This window comes from Tamandua tetradactyla, chromosome 6, assembly GCF_023851605.1.
Source record: "Tamandua tetradactyla isolate mTamTet1 chromosome 6, mTamTet1.pri, whole genome shotgun sequence".
Classification (NCBI taxonomy): Eukaryota; Metazoa; Chordata; class Mammalia; order Pilosa; family Myrmecophagidae; genus Tamandua; species Tamandua tetradactyla.
The window spans coordinates 60,709,099-60,733,546 of record NC_135332.1 but is presented as its reverse complement, the minus strand read 5'-3'; the positions used below and the strand labels follow the sequence as shown (position 1 = coordinate 60,733,546).

Sequence of the window (24,448 nt, the reverse complement as noted above, 5' to 3'; positions counted from 1 at the left end):
GTCCCTACCCATTTCTGCTCCTTCGTATAGGGCCCCAAGCAGGCTGTGCAGTGAGGCCAGCAGGCAGTGGAGCTCCTGTTCCCAGCTTTCCGTGTGCTTCAGGCCCTGGGAAAAGCCGGCCCCTAAGGAGGGCAGCCTAGAGTAACACTCACAGGCCAACTACAGAAGAAGGATCAAAAACCTGGTCAGATGGGTATCCAGCCCAGCCACAAAATTCCCCTACCCCAGCAATGGCCACAGAGACAGAGATCAAAGAGAGCACTGAGAGAAATGTGGAAAGGACGAGGCAGAATGACACATATAAGAACATGGAAGCAGAAGCAGAGACTTGTGTTAATAGGGTGGGAAACAGGAATATGGTACAAAAGCAGCAATGGAGAGAAAAGCTAAGAATAAAAGTAAGTAGAAAAGCCCCACTCTCCATATCACTCTCTTCCCTTTACCTGCTGGAGCTGAGGGCTCAAGGCATCCACTCGAGACAGGAAAAATGAGGCCAGCTTGCCCTAGATTGGGGGTAAAGAAAGGCAGAGATTGGTGAGTAGCTCAAAGGGCTAGAGATATACATCCTGTCCACTCCCACCAACATAACCTAAATCCATGCCTTTTTATTTTCCTACAGACATGGGAAGCAAAGAATCATAAGGGGTTCAGGACCTGTTAGCAGACATGCTTTCACAGTAAAAGGAGAACCTGGGTGTCAGCTCTTATTCTGAGCTTCCCTGTCATGGGGAATAAAAGGATCTGACCCCTGCACCACAGGCAGCTAGTCTTCCTCCAGCCATTTTTTGCAAAATGATATGTCATCTCCCTCACGCCAAAGGGATACAAAGAACTAAAAAGCAGTACCCACCACCCCATTCCCCAACTCTGTAAGTTTAGACAAAAAATAAAAGGTCCAAGCTGGGAGGTGAGCACACATACCACTAGTTTGAAATTATAGTCATTATTAGAACTATCGCTAGATCTTATTACTTAAGCATATATATTAATTCATCAAGTGTAAAAAATGTACCACACCATCATAAGATATTAGTAATAAGGGAAAACGGGGCAGAGGGGAAGGCAGGGGAACTCTGTACTTTCTGAATGATTTCTTTATAAACTTACAAATGCTCTGAAAGAGTAAATTAAAAAACAGCACATACTACTCTATCACAAAATTGAAAAGTATTTTGAGAACTACATTTCAACAGAATCGGTTTCCCTTAAAATCCCATGTATTCTATCTTATGAATTTAAAAACATTTGGAGAAAGGGTCCATAGCACAAAAAAAGGTTAAGAACCTTACCATAGAAAGGAGTGATACAGGATTCCCACCTTCGGTGGGACTTAAGAGTTAAGCAGACTGTAAGTTTTATATCAATATAAAACTTCTTAAACTTTGTAACTATACTCAAGGTGCTGGCATAAGCGAATAACCTTGCTCTTAGGAAATGTACATGGCAGTACTGTGCTCTAGGAACATAATGTATACAACCCACTCTCAATGCTCAGAAAACAGCCAGACAGATACACAGATAGCCTGACATTCAGACAAACAGATGAATGAATGGATAGATGGACAGAAAGAACGATAAGGCAAATGTGGCAAAACATTAAAATTGGTAGATCTGGATAAGGGGGAAGGAGTATGTTGGAGTTCTCTGTCATGTGTTTGGTATTATTTTTGCAACTGGTTTTAAGTTTGAAATTATTTCAAAATAAAAATAAATAAAAAAAAAAAAGTCAGTCGGGGAGACAGAAAAAGGTATAGAAAACAATAACCTAGAATCAACACTGACACTGTATATAGTAAGGGGCATACAGAGAGGGTCAGAGAGAACGATCCTGAGGCAGGACAGGGCTCAGTTGAGTGATTCTGGAAGAACACGTAGGATTCAGATGAGACCAGAATACTGAGAAACAATGTGAGGAAACCTGCAGAGTCAGAAGATATCAATGGAGAAGCAGACTGAGGCCTTAAATTCCAGGCTAAGGTAGTACGGACCTTATCCAGGGGTCAGATCCATGGATAAGGGCAGAGTATACTGCATAAAGGTAAGTTTCTGGAAGGGAAATCAGCAGTGGCACCAGGCGAACAACAGGTGACTTAAGGAAGGAAATCAGGAGCAGAAGCACGTCAGTATGTGGTTCAGAAACCAATCCCCCAGGTACTCCCTATCTACCACACTTAATTTCCCCTGTTCTACCTCAAGATTCTTAGTCACCATGAGATAAGTAGTTATAGTTGACCCAGAGTCAAAGAGAATCTAGAACCATTTCCCTTGGGACTTGGAAAGCACTTTTGTGTCTGATGTTGTGGGTTTCAGGACACTTCAAACCAAACAAGAGTAACCACCACAGGTCTCCTGATTCATCAGCTTTTCCAAGGATGATGTTTCTTACAGAGTTGCCAAAACCCCAACTTTAGTGGCCTCAGGCCCTTTGGACAACTTACTATTCATGCTTTTCCTGTGATCTGGAACTAACCCTGACTCAAAAAGTCTGCCATGAGACTGCAACAAAGCAAGAGTACAATGTCTGCCCACAGGGTCTGCACTGGTGACCCACAGAAGAAACACAAATACTGGCTCACTTTGGACATTTCACTTAAAACACATACACATGCACAAAACATGTCTGGGATATCTCTCAAAATTCCAAGGAACTGTTCATCATTTTGGCAAGGAGGAGGTGAAGAAAAGTTCCTGCAGATATTTACTTCATGGATTCAGAACACTTGAAACATCATATGATAGGAACGTGCAGACACAACTGCCCTGAGATTCTCTAGGGAAGGGGAGTGAGGATACATAAACACTTCAAAAATGGCAATTATTAGTTTTATAAGTACTGGTCTACAAGATTTTCCAAGTACAAATCACACCCATAAACTCCGCTCAAAACAAATTCTTATCTACTGTAGGCAACAGATTAAGTCAAATTTCTTAACAGAGGGACGTTCTCAAGATGACAATTTATTCCTAAGAAATAAAGACAGATATTCTGTAACAGCATAAGAAGAAGTTTTATAATTTGGTTTGGAAAGGATACGTTAAAAGCAGGCCAGAAAGTAAATACACTTATAGAAGATTGTGGATTATAGATGAATGTCTTCTTGACAAATATCCCACCCCTCACTCCCAAAGATTCTGTTGCCTGTGGTTAGTAGTATTCACATGAAAACAAAGAAATAACAAGAACATGACTTCATGTTCACTGAGAAATAGCATTTGCTCAGGAACTGTTATGGATTGAATCATGTCCCCCACAAAAACATGCTCCAGTTCTAACCCTTGGTCCTGTAAATGTGAGCTCATTTGTAAATAATCATCTTCAAAAAACCTGTTAGTTAAGGAGAGGTCAAACTGAATCAGTGTGGGTCTTAATCAAGTATGACAGGAATCCTTATAAGCAGAAGGAAATTTGGACACAGCAGGAGGCAGGGAGAGAGGTGGCCATGTGATAGAGGCCAATACTGAATTAGGGACTGTTGGTAAGCCACCACCAGAATGCTACACAGTCTTCCAGAGGAAGCACGACATTCTGTGACACTCTGATTTTCGACTTCTAGGCCCCCAAAATTGCAAAACAACAAATTCCTGCTGTTTAAGGCAACAGGAGTATGGTATTTGTTGTAGCTGCTCTGACAAACTAAGACTGGAAATACAACAGGAACTTTCCAGATACTCCAGTCACTAAAACCACAGCAGACTACACTCCCTAATCACAGCATCTGAAGCCAGAGCTCCTACTCACCCATCTCGAGCCAGCAGTCTACACAGCCACTTCCGTTTGATCAGAGCTGGCACCAATATTGAAACTTATCTGCTGATCCTGTCTACATTCTTAAAAGCTCCTTAGGAGCTTTTAAGGCAAAAGGAGATTTGGCACACATCCTGGTTTTACAACTACCAGATAAATAACCTTGGGTTAGTTGCTTAAATCCCTTTCAGTCTGTTTGTTCCTCTGCAAAATAGGGTAATATCAACTCCATAGAATTATCGTGATAAAATAGGCCAACACAGTTTAAAACACTCGGCAGAGTGCCAATACCCTTTCGCTTACTTACTCTCTTGATCTGGTCACAGAACCCTGTAATCATACTTTCAAGATAATGTGAATAACAAACTCTCCCTTAATTGTTAATAATAATGGCCAATACAATCACACAAAAACAATTATTAATTTGCCGCTAATCTCACCTCTTTATAAATCTGTATTTCCATTTGAGTTAAGGGGGTATTCAATGGTTTGTCAAGGTAATGATGAGAATTAACAAAATAAGAGAGGAACATTTAATCTACAGGAAAACATCTACTTGCTCTTAGATAATAGCTGGCATCTTAATCATACACAAACAACAAATGTGTTAATTACAAACAGCCCTTTAATTTTTGTTGCTTTAACAGAATTTATTAACCATTCATATTTGTTATTATATTTCTTGAAAATAAAACTGATCTCCTCCCTCACCTGACCCACACACAGCCTGCCTGTTTGAACTAACAATGTTTTGCTATACAGCCACCCTGTATGAGTTACGACATCTTGAGGGATGGGGTGAAAAACCATAGAAGGAGATTAGTCAGGAACTGAAAGGGGCTTTGGAGGAGTTATAGAGAAGTTAGAACCAGGAAGACTTTCGGGAGGAAATTACAAGAGCTTCAGGAACAAAGTAAGACAAAACAGAAAAATGATCAGGGCATTCCAGAGATAGAGAAGGCAGGCAGAAAGGGGTATGTTTAAGAGCCTAGGCTTTGGCATCAGATATGGGTTCTGAACCCTACTAATCTTGGGCAAGTAACTTAATTTTAATTTCTTCATCTGTGAGGATTAAATGAGATAATGCATTTAAGTGCCTCAAGGTGGTACAACTACAGTTGTGGAGCTGGTGATTTTAAAGAACAGTCAAAAGATGAGTCCTTCAGAAGGACTTGAATGGAATTTGTACATCAATGTCCATGCAGGATTATTCACAATAGTCAAAAACAACCCAAGTGCTCAACAGACGAACGAACAAAATATGGTATAAAAATACAATAGAATTAAAAAAAAAAATACAGTAAAGTATGGGTGGGCCACAGTGGCTCAGTAAGGCAGAGTTCTCACCTGCCATGCCGGAGTAAAAATACAATAGAATTTTAAAAAACATACAATAAAGTATGGGTGGGCCACGGTGGCTCAGTAGGCAGAATTCTCGCCTGCCATGCCGGAGACCCAGGTTTGATTCCCAGTGCGTGTCCATGCAAAAAAAAAAAAAATACAATGCATATATGCAGTCATAAAAAGGAATGAAGTTCTGATATATGCAATCTTTTTTTTTTTTTGGATATATGCAATTTTGAAGGCATCACATGAGTGGAATAAGCCACACACAATGTTATATGATCTTGCAACTTATATGAAAATACCTAGAACAAGCAAATTCATAGAGACAAAAAAGCAGGTTATGGGGGCCAGGGGCAAGGTGAAGGGGGAATTATTGTTTAATGAGTACAGAGTTTCTGTTTGAGGTAATTAAAAAGTTGGGGTAATGAATGTTGGTGATGGTAGCATAATATTGTGAATATAATTAATATCACTGATTCTGCACACATATAAGTAGTTAAAATGGGAAATTCTGAGTTGTATGTATGTTACTACAAAAAAACTTTTTGGTAGAGACAAACTCTATGACAATATTCTCCTTTCATAAATTTTATCTTTAAGCTAAATACTATAAAGGTAAAATTTTGTTTGGAAAAAAAAAAGATAGGTGCTTAGAAATCTCAGGAGTGGAAGTTGAATTAAGAGAGCTATAAAAGCAGTGGGGAAAACCAAAGCAATAGGCTGAGCCCCCAGTCTTGGTGTTTCTTCATATGAAACTTAACCCCACAAAGGATAGGTTAAGCCTACTTAAAATGAGGCCTAAGCATCATCCCCAAAAGAACCTCTTTGTTGCTCAGATGTGACCTCTCTCTCTCTCAGCCAACATGACAAGCAAACTCACTGTCCTCCCCCTCTCTATGTGGGACATGACTTCCAGGGGTGTGGACCTTTCTGACAACGTGGGACAGAAATCCTAGAATGAGCTGTGACTCAGCATCAAGGGACTGAGAAAACCTTCTCGATCAAAAGAGGGAAGAAAGAAATGAGACAAAATAAAGTGTCAATGGCTGAGAGATTCCAAAGAGTCAAGAGGTTATCCTGGAGGTTATTCTTATGCATTAACTAGATAACACCTTTTTAGTTAAGGTGTAATGGAGAGGCTGCAGGGAACTGCCTGAAAATGTAGAGCTGTGTTCCAGTAGCCATGTTTCTTGAAGATGACTGTATAATGATATAGCTTTCTCAATGTGACTGTGTGACTGTGAAAACCTTGATTTTGATGCTTCTTTTATCTACCTTATCCACAGATGAGTAAAACATATGGATTAAAAATAAATAAATAATAGGGGGAACAAATGTTAAATAAATTTAGTAGATTGAAATGCTAGTGATCAATGAAAGGGAGGGGTAAAGGGTAAGGTGTGTATGATTTTTTCTTTCTTTTTATTTCTTTTTCTGAATTGATGCAAATGTTCTAAGAAATTATCATGATGATGAATATACAACTGTGATGATATTGTGAGTTACTGATTATATAACAAGCATAGAATGATCATATGGAGAGAATGTTTATGTTTGTATGTAGTTATGTTTCATAAAAAATTTTTAAAAATAATAAATTAAAAAAAGAGCTATAAAGGCTTATTTTGGGGGAAGAATTTCCATGAATACTTACTTTGAGAGAACCACAAGCCCGAGGAAAATAGATCATACAAGCCTTCATTCCCTCCAGTGCTGACAGCTCACACTGTAGGAAACAATAGAAAGTAAGGAAGAAGGATGAGTCTGAGAGCCCAACACACCCACATAAGCCCCCATGCCTTAAAGTCCCTTCTCCAGATAATCACTTTTTCTTGGCCTTCCCTTTTGCTTCTTCAATCCTATTTCCCAATCACATCCTTTAATCCAAACAGTGTGAGTGAAGGCAAGCACTGCAAGGGGCCAGACGGGGGCATCTCACCTCTGGTCTCAGGCCCAGCAGGGAAGTGAGAAGGCCAGGAAGGTGGTTCATGGAGATGTCCCGGAAGAGTGGAGGAAGCTGGGCTGCATATCGGAGCAGGTCCCTCAAGATGGCCACGGCCAACTCCATTGTTGGGGCTGGGTCCTGGGTCTAAGAGAACAACACCCATGCTTCCAACCTCACCTTTAACACCACCAAAAGAAGAAATGGGAAGTCTAACAACATGGGGCTTTTGAAAAATACCACTGTTAATGTCAGTTATTACCATCTGTGCTGATTTGAATTTGCGGACCACAAAAAAGCCATGTCCTTTAATCCTCATTCACTATTGCTGGTAGGAGTTTCTAAATTATCCATGGAGATGTGACCCACCCAATTGTGGGTGGTAACTTTTGATTAGATGATTTCCATGGAGGTGTGTCTCCACCCATTCAAGGTGGGGTTGGTTTACTGGAACCTTTTAAGAGGGAACCATTTTGGAATGATGTACAGAGCCCACACAGCCAGAGACCTTCGGAGATGAAAAAAGAAAATGCCCCCAGGGGAGTTTCATGAAACAAGAAGCCAGGAGAGAAAGTTAGGAGACATCACCATGTTTGCCATGTGCCTTTCCAGTTAAGAGAAACCCTGAATGTCATCGGCCTTCTTGAACCAAGGTAGCTTTCCCTGGATGCCTTAGAATGGACACTTCCATAGCCTTGCTTTACTTGGGACATTTTCATGGCCTTAAACTGTGGACTTGCAAATTAATACATTCCCCTTTTAAAAGCCGTTCTATTTCTGGTATATTGCATTCTGGGAGCTAGCAAACTAGAATACCATCAAATCTGCTCTCTGTATAAATAGAGGGCATTAGAAATATGGATTATCCAAAAGTAACATATTTGTCTAAAGAATGGATATGTTTACATTCTAGTATTAAGGGTGTCTGCAGACCTAGGAACTTGTTTGAAAAAAAAAGTAATGAACTCACACCTTAGGGACATGACTAACTGGAAGATCTCAAGAGTTTTGTGGTTCTCCCCATATATGACCCTGCTGGAAATGGAGAACGGCACCTTTCAGAACCAAAAAAAAAGTCTCAACCACAAGAGAACTGCCCCACCTTCCCAAGTTTGCTATTTAGCTGACTTAGATCTACCTAGACTCTTGAAAAAAAAAACTATTTGGATTTAGAAGGACTTCCCTGGGAAATAACATGTATCTAAGGAAAAAATATATAGCATATATCTCCTGCTAGGCCAAAGAAGGCCACAAATCAACAAAACAAAAGAGGATGTGTATTAAGTATGAAAGAATAGGTGGGCCTACCAACTACAGTAGAACTCTCAACACTGCCCAGTAATCCGACTGCATTTCTCTCCATAACTCTCTCTCTTACTCAAACTCCTCAAACTTTTAAACCCTACCTTGCCCCACCACTGTCACCTCTGTATGACCTTGCCTACACCTTCACAGAGAAACTGATGCCCAAAGATGGGAACTCTGCTAGCTTCCTTCTACCAAACCTAAAAACACAATCTTTATCCTCACCACCTTCTCCTTAATTCCTATTACACTAGAGGACATTTTCCTCCTACCAGCAATTCCTCCACTGAGCTTTACATACTGTCCTCCCCTCCTTTCAGAACCTTACCCTATCAATTAGCCCTCCCTTCCCTGCATTTCCAACCAGTCCCTTTCAAATGGATTCTTCCTACTGACATTTATACATACTCAAATCTCTCCCATCTTCAAAATCCTTCCCTTGAGCCCATACTCCACTTGACAAATCCGTTATTGCCCAATTTCTCTCTCTTACCTTTACAGCCAAACACTTTGAAAGGATTACCTATCGTCTCTGCTTCCACTTTCTGTCTCCCACTCACTTCTCATCCCAAGCCAGTCTGGCCTCAGTATCCACTTCTCCACCAAAAACATTCACTTTGAGTGCCGATATCTGATAAACAATTTTCAGCCCTCATCTTGCTCCATCTCACAAGGGCATAAACACAACCTCCCTCTTTCCTGAAATACTCTTCCCTTGTATTCCATCTACCCACAATCCTTCTTATCTCTACTCTCTCTACTGCACTGTCTCAGTCTCCTTTGTAAGCACATCCTCCTCTATCTGACTATCAAATGTAGAGAACCTTAAAATCCAGTCCTTATGTCGGTCTCCAGTGTCTTGTGGCAGCTAGAAGAAAAAATGAAAAGTCGTGGAACTGTAACCCATACCAAACTTTAAAATTTGTTCTACAGCTACTTGTTAAAATGTACTTGGAAAGTCATTGCCTTTTTGAATATATGTTATATTTCACACACACAAAAAGCCAGTCCTTAGATTCTCATCTAGATAATATCGTCCTCGGCTTCAGTTACCATTTAAATGCTGAAGACTCCTCCCCTTTGTAAAAAAGACAGCTAAAGCCCTCCCATCACTCAGGCCCTTGGCCACTTCCACTTCTACTACTTACAAGAGGTTTCCACTGAATGCCAAGGCCACATCCATGGTATTTCCACCACTACCACTGCCCCCTACTCCCAATCAGGTTTTCTTTAAGTGTTCTAAAAGCCAGGAGTCATCTTAGACACACTCTGTTCCCTGACCCTAATCCATCATCTCTGTTCACTCAGCCTCCTAAATCTATCTCAAACCCATCCAGTTATCATTTCTATTGCCAACACCCTATCTGAGCAATCATGACTGTTTCCCTAGATTCTTCAGTAATCTTTTATATGGCCTTTCTGCTTTCACCCAGGCTCCTTTCTAATACTTTCTCCACACAGCAGCCAGAGTGTGGCATTTTCCAATGAGAAACTAATTATATCACCACTACCACCTATTCAACCCTACATAAAAACCCAGGATAAAAACCAAAATCTTTACAATAGTCCACAAGGGCATAAACGGCTTGGCCCCCCTTCCATCTACCTCTCCATCCTCATCTCACCATCTCTAGCCACACATCTTGCTTATGATTCTTCAAAAGAGCTGAGCTCTTCTCCCAAGGCATATATAGAAAGCTCTTTCCTCTTTTGTTGGCTCAATTAAGTCCTACTGATCAGTTTGGAAAAGGCTTCACTGACCCTCACTATCACCACCCACTGTCCCAATCTGGGTAAGATTCTCTTGTTTTATGTTCTCAGAAAACTACTCTTTTCCTTCAAAGCACCTATCTCAATTTACCATTTCACATTAATTTGTGTAATCATTCAGTTAAAACCTCTTCCACTAGAATAGGAATCAGCAACTATGACCCGTGGGTGCCTATTTTTATATGATCCACAAGCTAAGAATGTTTTTACATTTCTAAAGGGTTAGGAAAACACCAAACCAACACACAATATGCAACAGGAACCATACGTAGTTCACAAAGCCTAAACATTTACTATCTGGTCCTTTATACAAAAAGTTTACCAATTCCTGCACTAGACTATAAGCACCATAAAAACAGAGGCTATGGACATCTTTCCACCATCTTCCCACAGCTTAGCACACAGCTTATTGTAAGTGCTCAGAAAATACTTGTTGGAATAGCTAAGTGGAAATTATATCAGAGGTTACAGAAGTAGAAAAACAATTAAAATGTTAAAAAAGGAACAAGAGTAGGCAAAAGAAAAACCAAACACCTAGAAAGAGGAATTTTAGAGATGTCACTTGTTTAAAAAACTAATAAGGAAGTTATACTGTGTGGAAGGTCAGATGAGTTAAAATAACCCAGGGCGTAAAAATATCAAAAAGTTAAAATATTGTTCTTATTTGGAACTCATCCTCACCTCCACCAGGAAATTGCTTGTAACTATTCTGTTAAGCAGAGATCTAAATGTTCAAGCCCCAAAGAACATACCACACCCAGGATGGACAAATGGGGCAGAGGGGAATAAATTCTTACCTGCAATACCTGCTGAATGCTCCGGAGCCAAGAGACACAGTGTTGCTGGAACATCTCTGTTGGGCTCTCCCCTACCAGCAAGGATAGCAGACACAGGCCCTCAAATCTTGTAAGAAAGGAGAAAGTGATGACAAGCAGATGGAAGCTAGGCTTCAAAAAAAATTATTAACCAGTCTTTTACTCTCACTGGGCTATAGTAAGACTTTACCCCTAGATCCACTGTGGTTTCTAACTCCTTAAAGACTTGGAAGACTTGAAGTGAGGTAAGAAAAGCAAGGAAAGAAGGGAGAAGAGTTAACTCCAGGTGGGGAACAGGAAACTTAGGAGCTGGAAAAGGTAGGGTTCAACTTAACTGAGCCCCAAAAAGAATGAAACTCTCCACCCTCTAGAGAACTGAGTAATCTCTTGGATCCATAGGGTAGTAACAATAGATGGACATCATTTCCCAGAAGAAAAAACAGGGTTAAGGACTTACCGAGTTTTGATAGAACCAAGTCGTGCATTACTGAGACCCACCAATGCCCCAACAGCTGAGAGGTTCTGGAGGAAAGAAAACAAGGATAGGACGCTAAAGATGCAGGAGAATTTCTCCAAGCCTTTTCCTGCAGTAGCATCTAGGAGGATTTTTTTAAAGTTGTACCTCTTCTGAGGCCAAAAAAAAAAACATTCCCTACAGGCCCTCAGCCTTTGTCCCATTCTCTGTGGGACGGACACACACACACACACATGGCAACCTGTCCCTCAGGCTTTCAAGTTGTATATTGCCTGGCCCCTTTCCCTAAGTGTCACTCAGTAAGTAAGTGCTATATAGAGGACAGCCCTAACACTTCCCATCTACCAACGTCAGAGATAGTTCTGCTTCACCTCTGCATCCCTGGAAAGCACCTAACACAGAGAAAATATCTATCAATGCTTGCTGAATGGACACTGAACTCACCAGTTACCCCTCTTTCTTCATCCCCAAACAAATCCTCCTCCTCTTCCTGTCCTTGCTTCATCAGAACTTTTAGTAACACCAATATAACCTGTTCAACAAAAGTCCCCCTTACAGCCCTCCTCTGCCTGTTCTGAGCGCCCTGTAAGATGTTCCCTTCCTGGCTCTCCCACAAGTAACCTTTCCACCTCCTGAATGGCCAAACTCCTCTCAAGGCACCAATCCAAATGCCCATCAATGGATGAATGGACAAACAAAACTTAGTATATCCATACACTGGACTACTATGTAGTCACCAAAAGGAATGAAGTTCTTTTGTACATCAAAGATCTTCACCGTGATAGTGAAAAGATAACTTACAGAATGGGAAAAAATATTTGTAAGGAACATAATTGAAAGTGTTTAATATCCAGAATATACAAATAAATCCTACAACTCAACAACAAAAAGACAAACAACCCAATTAAAAAATAGGCAAAATGTGAATAAACATTTCTCGCAAGAAGATATACAGTCAATAAGAACATGAAAAGATGATCAACATCATTAACAATTAGGGAGATGCAAATCAAAACCACGAGATACCTTTTCACATCCATTAGAATGGCTACTATTTTTTAAAAAATGGAAAATAACAAGTGTTGGAAAGGTTACGGAAAAACAGAAACATTCATTGTTAGTGGAAATGCAGAACGGTGTTACCACTACGGAAAACAGTTGGGCAGTTCCTCAGAAAGTTAAGTATAGAATTACCATATGACCTGGCAATCCAAATTCCAGGTATATACCCAAAAGAATTAAAAGTAAGGACTCAGATATTTGCATACTAATGTTCATAGAAGCAGTATTCAAAACTGCCGAAAGATGGAGGCAAAACCCCAGGTATCCATCAACTGATGAGTGGATAAACAAAATGTGGTATATACATACAATGGAATATTATTCAGTTGTAAAAAGGAATGAAGTTTTGATACAGTGACAACATGAATAAAACTTGAAGAACATCATGCTCAGTGAAATAAGCCAGACAGAAAACAATACATATTGTATGATATCTCTGTTATGAAATAACTGGAATGAACAAATTCATAGAGTCAGAAACTAGAATATGGGTTATCAGGGGATGGGACAGGAGTAAGGGATGGGGGGTTAATACTTAATTGGTACAGAGCTTGTTTGGGGTGATGAAACAAGTTTTGGTAATGGATGGTAGTGATGGTAGCAAAACAATGTGAATGTAGTTAACACCACTAAATTAAATATTTGAAAGCAGTTAAAAGAGGAAATTTTAGGATATATATATATATATATATATGTTACTTGAATGAAAACATAGGATTATATAACACAATGAACCCTATAGTAAAAAACGGACTATAGTTAATACTATACTTATAAAAAATATTCTTCCATCAATTATAACAAACATATCTCACTAATGCAAGGTGTTAATAATAGGGTGGTATATGGGAACTCTGTACTTTATATATTTTATGTATAATATTTCTATATACCTACAACTTCTCTAGCAAAAAAATTAATTAAAAAAGCACAAAAAGGAGAAATTTTAGAGTATATACCTATACATATATATATATATATATATAACTAGAATAAAACTTTTTTTTAATCCATAGGACTGTATAACAGTGAGTCCTAAATGTAAACTATGGGCTATAATTATAATATCCTTTCATCACTGGGTTCAATTCCCAGCCCATGCACCCCACCCCCACCTCCCCAAAATATCGTTTCATCAACTGTAACAAATGTACCACATGAATGCCAAGTGTTAATTGGGAAAACTACATGTATATGAGGGGAATATATGGGAACGCTGCACAATTTCTCTGCAAACCTACAACTTCTCTAATTAAAAAATAAGGAAAGGAATAAATTCAGAGTTAGCAGAGCCAGATCTGGCAGACCCATAACAAACCAGGTGAGAGAGGATATGGTAATAATGGACATACAAACACATATATTCCAGATATATTTTGCAGGTAGAGCCAACAGGATTTAATAGTAAAATGTCTAAGAGTGGGTGAGAAAGAGAAAAATCAAAGATAATCACAAGGTTTTTTACTTGAACACCTAGAAAGATGGAGTTGTCATTTACTGAAAAGGGGAATACTGCTGGAGGAGTAGGTTTTAGGTGTGAGAACCAGGAGTTCAGTTTTAGACATGTAAAACCAGGGATGCCTATTTAATATCAGAATTCCAAACAGGCATTGAGTAGAGGAATATGGAGCTAAGAGGAGAAATCCTAGTTAGAGAGGTGACTTTGGGAATTGTCACCTATGGGTCTGGATCAGATCACCAGAGAGAATTAGGGTAATTAAAGAAGAGAGGACATGCCAAGTGTGAGTTCTTGAACACAGAAACCATCAGAGGTCAGAGAGACAAGGAAGAACAAGTAAAGGAGACTGAAAAGGAGCGATCAGTGTGGTAAGAAGAGAATCTAGAGAGAGGTTTGCCAGAAGCCAACTGGAAAAGGTGTTTCAAGAATGAAGAGGTGATCACCTGATTCAAATGCTACAGAGACATTTACATAATTTCAAAGTATCTTCCTGCAAGACACTAATTAATAAGAAAGGGAAAAATCATAACTTTAGAGGGAAACAACCTGGCAGATACCACATTAACTCAGTGATCAGAGTTAACATCACCAGTAATGAGAAATTATGTGCCTCCTGATATGACACACTAAGAATGACACAACGTCATTTCCATGGTACTCCTGCCAAAGATGCACAATCTAAATCTAATCATGAAAAATCAGCAGACAAACCAAACTGAAGGACATCCTACAAAATAACTATCCTGCACTCTTCAAAAATGTCAAGATCATTACCAAAAAACTGAGGAACCCTTTCAGATTAAAGAAAACTAGAGAGATAACTTAATACAACATGTGATCTCTGGATCCCAGATGAGAATTTTTTGTTGTTGCTGTAAACACCACTCTTAGGACAACTGGCATAGCTTGAATAAGAGTACGGGTTAAATAATTTATTGTATCAATGTAAATTTTCTTATTTTGATGATAGAATGTGGTTATGTAAGTGAGCATTCCTGCTGAGAGGTGCAGCCCCTCCGGAGGGTAGTGTGGTGGTTCCACAAGAGGTTAAGGGTGGGGTTGCCATGTGATCCTGCAACCCCAGTGCTACGTATATACTTGAAGGAACTGAGAGTGGGAACATGAATGGACATTTGCACACGTGTTCACGACAGCAGCGTTCATGATTTGCAGTGGATGGAGGTGGCCTAAGGGTACAATGACTGAGGAATGGGAGGGGTAACTGTCATATATATATACAACGGACTACTGAGTGGACGCAAGACAGAATGAAGTTGTGAAGCATGCAACTAGGTGAATGAACCCTTAGGACAGTGTGTTGAATGAAATGGCAGAAAGAAAAGACAAATATTACCATGCCTCACTCACATGGACTAACTATAATATACAAACTCAGAGAATTAAAGCTGATACCAGGTTGGAGCCTATTGTAAAGGGTCCTAGGTTGTAAGCTCTTACAGCAGTCACATACATTCAGGAGTTGTAACTGCTATTTATAGATTCTGAGATACTGAGCTATTTATGTATAACCTGGGCATTCCCTGAAATTTCGGGGATTTATGTGATACCTGAGACTTGAGTTAGGACACTGAAGCTACTGTTAAAGAAGCTGAAAAAGTGATCAGACTTCAATTAGAGATATGAATGAAACTGATCTGGATAGGACTAAATCAGAATACAGAGTAAAGGATGATATGGGCTATATTTTAAAACTTCAACTTCTGTGTGAAACCAAAGGGAGAAATGTTTGTTTGGTGCAAAGTTTATATTTTGGGTAATGTATTTTCTAATTTAACTTGTATGGTCAGTTTATCTGACCACCACACAGAACCTTGAATAGGGCCTGAGAGCTTGTTGGTTTGTACAGTTTAGTGTAATACCCAATATATCCCCAGTAATAAGAGAAAAGGCAGCGCATATGAGCCACAAACCCAAGTAAGCTGGTGGATGTGGTGGTGGGAGCCTAAACAAATACCCATCTAGCTGCTTCTACTTTTCTAGTAAAATGGGAAAAAAGGTTATCAGCTGAGAGTGAGGATGGAAGGTAGCAGACATTTGAAAAGGAGAAGGTGCAAAATAGCTGTCCAGAGAAGTGAAAATATGATAAGATTTCTGGGCAACACTAAGGGTCCACTTGAGAAAACAATGGCCATGAATTTACAATGAGACCAGTCGGCAAGGAGGCATGTTCTTCTTCAGCTACAGTGAGCTGCTGCAAGTGTAGGCAGAGAATAGAGTTTAATGTGGATGGGGTATTGCCAGGTGAATACAATGAAGAAAGAGAGGGGCAAAGAAGTGAGTACAATGAACCATGGAACTTGATTAAACTGAGTAGGAAGGGAAGTGAGAACATGATAAACAGTAAATTAATTTCCTTAATAAGCGTTAGGAAAGAAACAAAACAGAATAATGTGAAAGAGAATGAATAGAAGGGAAGGGGTGCAGCTTTACTTTAAGATAGGATGTAAGGAAACCCCTCCCCCCAAAATGGTGGCATTTGAGACCTAAATAAGAAGCTCAACTTCCCAGCAAAAAGTGAAGGAACTGACAGGCAATGGCCTCAGCAAACTCTAAAAGTTACCCAAGCCTGGCAGTGGAAGCATGGTTAAGACCAGACAGAAGATAGTTGTAGGAGGTCAAGAAGTAAGCAGAGGCTACACTATATAGCACCTTGTGCAATTAGTTGCTATAGGATTTAGAGGAGGAGAATGCTGTAATCTTATCAATGTTTTTAAAAAGAGCATTGGCTACTGGCTAGAGAACAGATAGTACTTAAGCCCTAGGGATACAAGGCAGACCAAGACACTGCCTCTTTGTACTTCAAAACATATACAGTTATAGTGGAAATGATATCTGGAATTTCCTTTAAAATACTCCAGAAAAAATAGGCAGGTTAGTGGGGGATAAAACAACATTGGGAAGATGGCGGAATAGGATAGTCTGAGTTCACCCCTACACTATGGAACTAGAAAAGGGACAGAAAACGACCATGACAATGGTTCCAGGGTGCAAGTGATCAGAGAGGGACTACTACATTATATAGGGAGGACCTGGATGATAAAGCAAAGAAATTATAATTGAAAAGATGGGGTGAACTTACTCAATCGTCACTGCACTTGGGGTGGGCTATGATGCACAGACAGAAATGGTTACCAAAGGAGCGGTGCACTCCTGCACTCCCACCTTGGCAGCCAGCTTGGGAGATTCTCCCTCTCAGTTCCACAGCTGGGAACTCCCAGGAAAAATCTGGAAGCTAGCAGACTTGATTTACCTAAGCACAGAGTCCTTGCTGCCAGTGCACAGAGCCTACACTGCCAATCCTGAGGCATGCAGCTGTGTGTGCCTGGTATTGGGGAGACTGGAGGGCCCTCCCCTTAGAAGACGGGGGGGATGCAGAGCACAGTTGATCTGACAATTGGCCAATGAAATAGGCACTCTGGGTCCTGCTATCTCTATCCTTTTTCCACGGAGATCAGATCACTTAACAGGGGGACAGGCAGAGAGGTGGGGATGAGGGAATGAGCCACACTGCAGTAGCAGGTGCTCCCAGGCTGGCTGTGGACAAGGTAAATTGAAACCCTCTGTTCCACAGCCCAGGGTCATTCCATATGGAGTCTGGAGATCACCAGACCCATAATACGCACAAGAATGGATTCTCTGCTGAGCTGTACAAGCGTCCATCCCCCACCCTCGGGGTTGGCAGGTTTCAGTATACACAGAGACCTGCATCTTTGATAGATTTGGATCTAGTCTGGATCCTGTCACAGTTAGGGACCAGAGGGCCTGAAGGGAAGAGGTGACCCAAGAGTGCCATCTGTAGGGATGACAGGGAAAGTGCACTCTGGCAAAATGCCTTTCTCCCTAGCTTTTAACAGATCTTCAATTAGAGTTGCACCTCCTGCATGAGACCCTGGTTTCAGTAGGAAATTACCGACAAACCAAGTGCAAAAGAAGACCTTCAATGCAAACTCAAGCAACTACAAAAAATTAGGTGAGCAAGGGAATCAACTTTCAAAATAACCTTATGAAGATAATCAAATGGTAAAAAAAAAATCAACAAAAAAATAACTAAGCACATGAAGATTCAAGAAGATATAACCAAGCCAAATGACCAAATTAACACACTGGAGGAGACACAGAATTTGGAACTAATCAAAGATACTCATACAAATCTTCTAAATAACTTCAATGGGTTGGCTAAAGACATAAAGGATATCAAGAAGACACAAGAAGAGCATAAAGAATTTGAAAGTATATGTAGAAAAAAAAGCAGATCTTAAGAAAATAAAAGATACTGTAGATCAAATTTAAGATATAGTAGAGACAAACAACAGCAGATTTGAAGAGGCAGAAAAAAGGATAAGTGAACTACATGGCCAGGACAACTGAATTTGAATTCACAAAAGAATAAATGGTGAAAAAAATGGAAAAATTTGAAGTGCATCTCAGGAAAATGATGGACAACATGAAGTGCACAAATATAAGAATAATTGGTGTACCAGAAGGAGAAGAGAAGAGTAAAGGTCTAGGAAGATTATTTTAGGAGATAATTGGGGAAAATTTTCCAATGCTTATAAAAGACACAAATATGCAAATCAAAGAAGCCGAATGAACTCTAAATACAATAAATCCAAATAGACCCACTCAAAGACACATACTAATCAATCTGTCAAATGCTGAAGAGAAGCAGAAAGTCCTGAAAGCAGCAAGAGAAAAGCAATTCAACATATACAAGGGAAGCCACATAAGATTAATTTTGGACTACCGAGGGGCAACATGGAAGAGAGAAGGCAGTGCCATGATATATTCAAGATTCTGAAAGAGAAAAACAGCCAGCCAAAATTCTTTATCCAGCAAAGTAGTCCTTCAAAAGTGAGGGAAAGGGTGGGGCAACGGTGGCTCAGTGGCAGAATTCTCACCTGCCATGCCAGAGATTCGGGTTCGATTTCCGGAGGGCCCCATGCCAAAAAAAAGAGCAAGTGACAGGATGCACAGGTGTTTCAGTGGTGGAATGCTTGCCTTCCATGTGGGAGACCCAGATTCTATTCCCTGACTATGCAGACAATAAATTAATTAATTAAAATGAGGGGGAAATTAAAATTTTCACAGAAAAACAAATGCTGAGAGGATGAGAGGATATGTCAAAAAGAGACCACTAAAAAAAAGTAAAACAAAAGAAGAGACCTGCCCTGCAAGAAATACTAAAGGGAGTTCTGTTGGCTTAAAAAAAAAAAAAAAAAAAAGACAAGTGCGAGGTCTGGGAGAGGGCACAGAATTAAAGAGTATTAGCAAAGTAACTTAAAGGATAAAAAAAGAGAGAGGGCAGAGTGATTTGATCAGTGAGTGGAAAAGTATTTGCAAGCCCCCTTAGGGAACAGTGAGAGCGGGGAGAAATTCAACCTCCCCAAGTCGAATTCTTGATATTCTCACAAGCAGTGTGGACAACCAAAGCTACAGGCTGAGCCCCCAGTCTTGGGGGTTGTTCATATGAAACTTAACCCCACAAAGGATAGGTCAAGTCTACTTAAAATTTAGGCCTAAGAGTTACCCCGAAGAGAGCCTCTTTTGTTGCTCAGATATGGCCTCTCCCAAAAGCCAACAGGACAAGCAGTCTCACCACCCTCCCCTTCTCTGCGTGGGACATGACTCCCAGGGCTGTGGACTTTCCTGGCAACATGGGACAGAGATTCTGGAATGAGCTGAGACTCAGCATCAAGGGACTGAGAAAAACCCCAGAATGAGCTAAGAATTAACATCAAGGGATTGAGAGAACCTTCTCGATCAAAAGGGGGAAGAGTGAAATGAGACTGTGAATGGCTGAGAGATTCCAAAAAGAGTCGAGAGGTTATCCTGGAGGTTATTCTTACGCATTAAGTAGATATTACCTTGTTGTTCAAGATGTAGCGGAGAGGCCGGAGGGAACTGCCTGAAAACGTAGAGCTGTGTTCCAGTAGCCATGTTTCTTGATGATGATTGAACAATAATATAGCTTTCACAATGAGACTCTGTGAATGTGAAAACCTTGTGTCTGATGCTCCTTTTATCTACTATATCAACAGAAGAGTAGAACATATGGATAAAAATAAATAATAGGGGGCGGGACACGGTGGCTCAGCAGGCAAGAATGCTTGCCTGTCATGCCAGAGGGCCCAGGTTCGATTCCCGGGGCCTGCCCATGCAAAAAAAAAAAAAAAAAAAAAAAAAATTTAAAAAAATAATAGGGGGAACAAATGTTAAAATAAATTTAGTTTGAAATGCTAGTGGTAAATGAAAGTGAGGGGTAAGGGGTATGGTATGTATAATCTTTTTTTTCTCTGTTATCGTTTTATTTCTTTTTCTGCTGCTTTGTATTTCTTTTTCTAAATCGATGCAAATGTTCTAAGAAATGATGAATATGCAACTATGTGATGATATTAAGAATTACTGATTGTATATGTAGAATGGAATGATATCTTAATGTTTTGTTTAATGTTTTTAATTAATAAAAAAATGTACTGAAAAAAAGAGAGGCCTTCCGGAGAAGATGGCGGCTTAGTAAGACGCACGGGTCTTAGTTTCTCCTCCAGAACAGCTACTAGGGGAGTAGAAACGATACAGAACAGCTCCCGGAGCCACGACAGAGATCAAGAAGACAGCGCACCCCATTCTGGAATGGCTGACTGGCTGGGAGAACCCGCTCCGGTGAGATTGCTGAGGGGCGCGGGCTTCCCCGGGGGGTCGGCAGGCGGCCGGAGTTCATCCCTCCCTCCTTCCTGGGCCGGCTGGGAGAATTGGACAGGCGGTCCCCTCAAGCCGCGGCGGTTGGAGCCCCCCACAAGCGCGGCCCCCCACGACCAGCTGGGAGAATTGGATCGGAGATCCCCAGGGCGCGGAGAAGGGTGACCAGGGTCCCTTCCAAACACGTGGCTTCCCGGTCCGGCTGGGAACAGTGCACTCCCCCGGGCCACGGTGGCTGACGCCCTCCCGCCACGCTTGGCGCCCCGGGCCAGCTAGGAGATTCGGACGGGCGCTCTCCCGTGCTGCGGCGGCCGGCGACCCTCCCTGCATTCAGATCCCCGGGCCGGCTGGGAGATTCGGATTGGCACTCTTCCAAGCCACTTCGGCTGGCGAACCTCCCCCACAGCGAGAATTTTCCAAAGTTAAAGGACCCACAGCACCTTTTACTGGTGGGACCCGCAGACAAACGAGTGCCACGAGCACCACCTACTGGGCAGGATAAGAAAAACAGAACCCAGAGATTTCACAGAAAAATCTTTCAACCTGTTGGGTCCAACACCCAGGGAAATCTGACTAAATGCCCAGACGCCAGTAGAAGATAATGGATCACACTCAGAAAATCGAAAATATTGCCCAGTCAAAGGAACAAACCAATAGTTTAAATGAGATACAGGAGCTGAGACAACTAATGCTGAATATACAAACAGAAATGGAAAACCTCTTCAAAAACGAAATCAATAAATTGAGGGAGGACATGAAGAAGACATGGGCTGAACAAAAAGAAGAAATAGAAAAACTGAAAAAACAAATCACAGAACTTATGGAAGTGAAGGACAAAGTAGAAAAGATGGAAAAAACAATGGATACCTACAATGATAGATTTAAAGAGACAGAAGATAGAATTAGTGATTTGGAGGATGGAACATCTGAATTCCAAAAAGAAACAGAAACTATAGGGAAAAGTATGGAAAAATTTGAACAGGGGATGAGGGAACTGAAGGACAATATGAAGCGCACAAATATACATGTTGTGGGTGTCCCAGAAGGAGAAGAGAAGGGAAAAGGAGGAGAAAAACTAATGGAAGAAATTATCACTGAAAATTTTCCAACTCTTATGAAAGACCTAAATTTACAGATCCAAGAAGTGCAGCGCACCCCAAAGAGAATAGACCCAAACAGGCGTTCTCCAAGACACTTACTAGTTAGAATGTCAGAGGTCAAAGAGAAAGAGAGGATCTTGAAAGCAGGAAGAGAAAAACAATCTGTCACATACAAGGGAAACCCAATAAGACTATGTGTAGATTTCTCAGTAGAAACCACGGAAGCTAGAAGACAGTGGGATGATATATTTAAATTACTAAAAGAGAAAAACTGCCAACCAAGACTTCTATATCCAGCAAAATTGTCCTTCAAAAATGAGGGAGAAATTAAAACATTCTCAGACAAAAAGTCACTGAGAGAATTTGTGACCAAGAGACCAGCTTTGCAAGAAATACTAAAGGGAGCACTAGAGTCAGAACCGAAAAGACAGAAGAGAGAGGTATGGAGAAGAATGTAGAAAGAAGGAAAGTCAGATATGATATATATAATACAAAAGGCAAAATGGTAGAGGAAAATATTATCCAAACAGTAATAACACTAAATGTTAATGGACTGAATTCCCCAATCAAAAGACATAGAATGGCAGAATGGATTAAAAAACAGGATCCTTCTATATGCTGTCTACAGGAAACACATCTTAGACCCAAAGATAAACATAGGTTGAAAGTGAAAGGTTGGGAAAAGATATTTCATGCAAATAACAACCAGAAAAGAGCAGGAGTGGCTATACTAATATCCAACAAGTTAGACTTCAAATGTAAAACAGTTAAAAGAGACAAAGAAGGACACTATATACTAATAAAAGGAACAATTAAACAAGAAGACATAACAATCATGAATATTTACGCACCGAACCAGAATGCCCCAAAATACGTGAGGAATACACTGCAAACACTGAAAAGGGAAATAGACACAAATACCATAATAGTTGGAGACTTCAATTCACCACTCTCATCAATGGACAGAACATCTAGACAGAGGATCAATAAAGAAATAGAGAATCTGAATATTACTATAAAGGAGCTAGACTTAACAGACATTTATAGGACATTAAATCCCACAACAGCAGGATACACCTTTTTCTCAAGTGCTCATGGATCATTCTCAAAGATAGACCATATGCTGGGTCACAAAGCAAGTCTTAACAAATTTAAAAAGATTGAAATCATACACAACACTTTCTCGGATCATAAAGGAATGAAGTTGGAAATCAATAATAGGCGGAATGCCAGAAAATTCACAAATACGTGGAGGCTCAACAACACACTCTTAAACAACGAGTGGGTCAAAGAAGAAATTGCAAGAGAAATTAGTAAATACCTCGAGGCAAATGAAAATGAAAACACAACATATCAAAACTTATGGGATGCAGCAAAGGCAGTGCTAAGAGGGAAATTTATTGCCCTAAATGCCTATATCAGAAAAGAAGAAAAGGCAAAAATGCAGGAATTAACTGTTCACTTGGAAGAACTGGAGAAAGAACAGCAAACTAATCCCAAAGCAAGCAAAAGGAAAGAAATAACAAAGATCAGAGCAGAAATAAATGAAATTGAAAACATGAAAACAATAGAGAAAATCAATAAGACCAGAAGTTGGTTCTATGAGAAAATCAATAAGATTGATGGGCCCTTAGCAAGATTGACAAAAAGAAGAAGAGAGAGGATGCAAATAAATAAGATCAGAAATGGAAGAGGAGACATAACTACTGACCTCACAGGTAATAACAGGATACTATGAACAACTTTACGCTAATAAATACAACAATTTAGATGAAATGGACGGGTTCCTGGAAAGACATGAACAACCAACTTTGACTCAAGAAGACATAGATGACCTCAACAAACCAATCACAAGTAAAGAAATTGAATCAGTCATTCAAAAGCTTCCTAAAAAGAAAAGTCCAGGACCAGATGGCTTCACATGTGAATTCTACCAAACGTTCCAGAAAGAATTAGTACCAATTCTCCTCAAACTCTTCAAAAAAATCGAAGTGGAGGGAAAACTACCTAATTCATTCAATGAAGCCAACATCACCCTCATACCAAAACCAGGCAAAGATATTACAAAAAAAGAAAACTACAGACCAATCTCTCTAATGAATATAGATGCAAAAATCCTCAATAAAATTCTAGCAAATCGCATCCAACAACACATTAAAAGAATTATACATCATGACCAAGTAGGGTTCATCCCAGGTATGCAAGGATGGTTCAACATAAGAAAATCAATTAAGGTAATACACCATATCAACACATCAAAGCAGAAAAATCACGTGATCATCTCAATTGATGCAGAGAAGGCATTTGACAAGATTCAACATCCTTTCCTGTTGAAAACACTTCAAAAGATAGGAATACAAGGGAACTTCCTTAAAATGATAGAGGGAATATATGAAAAACCCACAGCTAATATCATCCTCAATGGGGAAAAATTGAAAACCTTCCCCCTAAGATCAGGAACAAGACAAGGATGTAAACTATCACCACTATTATTCAACATTGTGTTGGAGGTTCTAGCCAGAGCAATTAGACAAGAAAAGAAATACAAGGCATCAAAATTGGAAAGGAAGAAGTAAAACTATCACTGTTTGCAGATGATATGATACTATACGTCGAAAACCCGGAAAAATCCACAACAAAACTACTAGAGCTAATAAATGAGTACAGCAAAGTAGCAGGTTACAAGATCAACATTCAAAAATCTGTAGCAT

The 24,448-nt window shown here is 40.1% G+C and overlaps 1 protein-coding gene across 9 annotated transcripts in view; it reads right to left on the bottom strand.

Moving 5' to 3' along the window:
• The window catches only part of PELP1 (proline, glutamate and leucine rich protein 1), a 78,734-nt gene that overhangs the window by 5,085 nt on the left and 49,201 nt on the right, over nt 1-24,448 (bottom strand). For all 9 annotated transcript variants that reach the window (XM_077165680.1, XM_077165682.1, XM_077165681.1 and 6 more), the window contains 6 exons: nt 11,382-11,446; nt 10,907-11,012; nt 7,032-7,181; nt 6,747-6,818; nt 444-503; nt 9-159 (listed from right to left, as the gene is read on the bottom strand). In XM_077165680.1, coding sequence (XP_077021795.1) covers nt 9-159; nt 444-503; nt 6,747-6,818; nt 7,032-7,181; nt 10,907-11,012; nt 11,382-11,446 — 604 coding nt within the window. The remainder of the gene's footprint in view (nt 1-8; nt 160-443; nt 504-6,746; nt 6,819-7,031; nt 7,182-10,906; nt 11,013-11,381; nt 11,447-24,448) is intronic.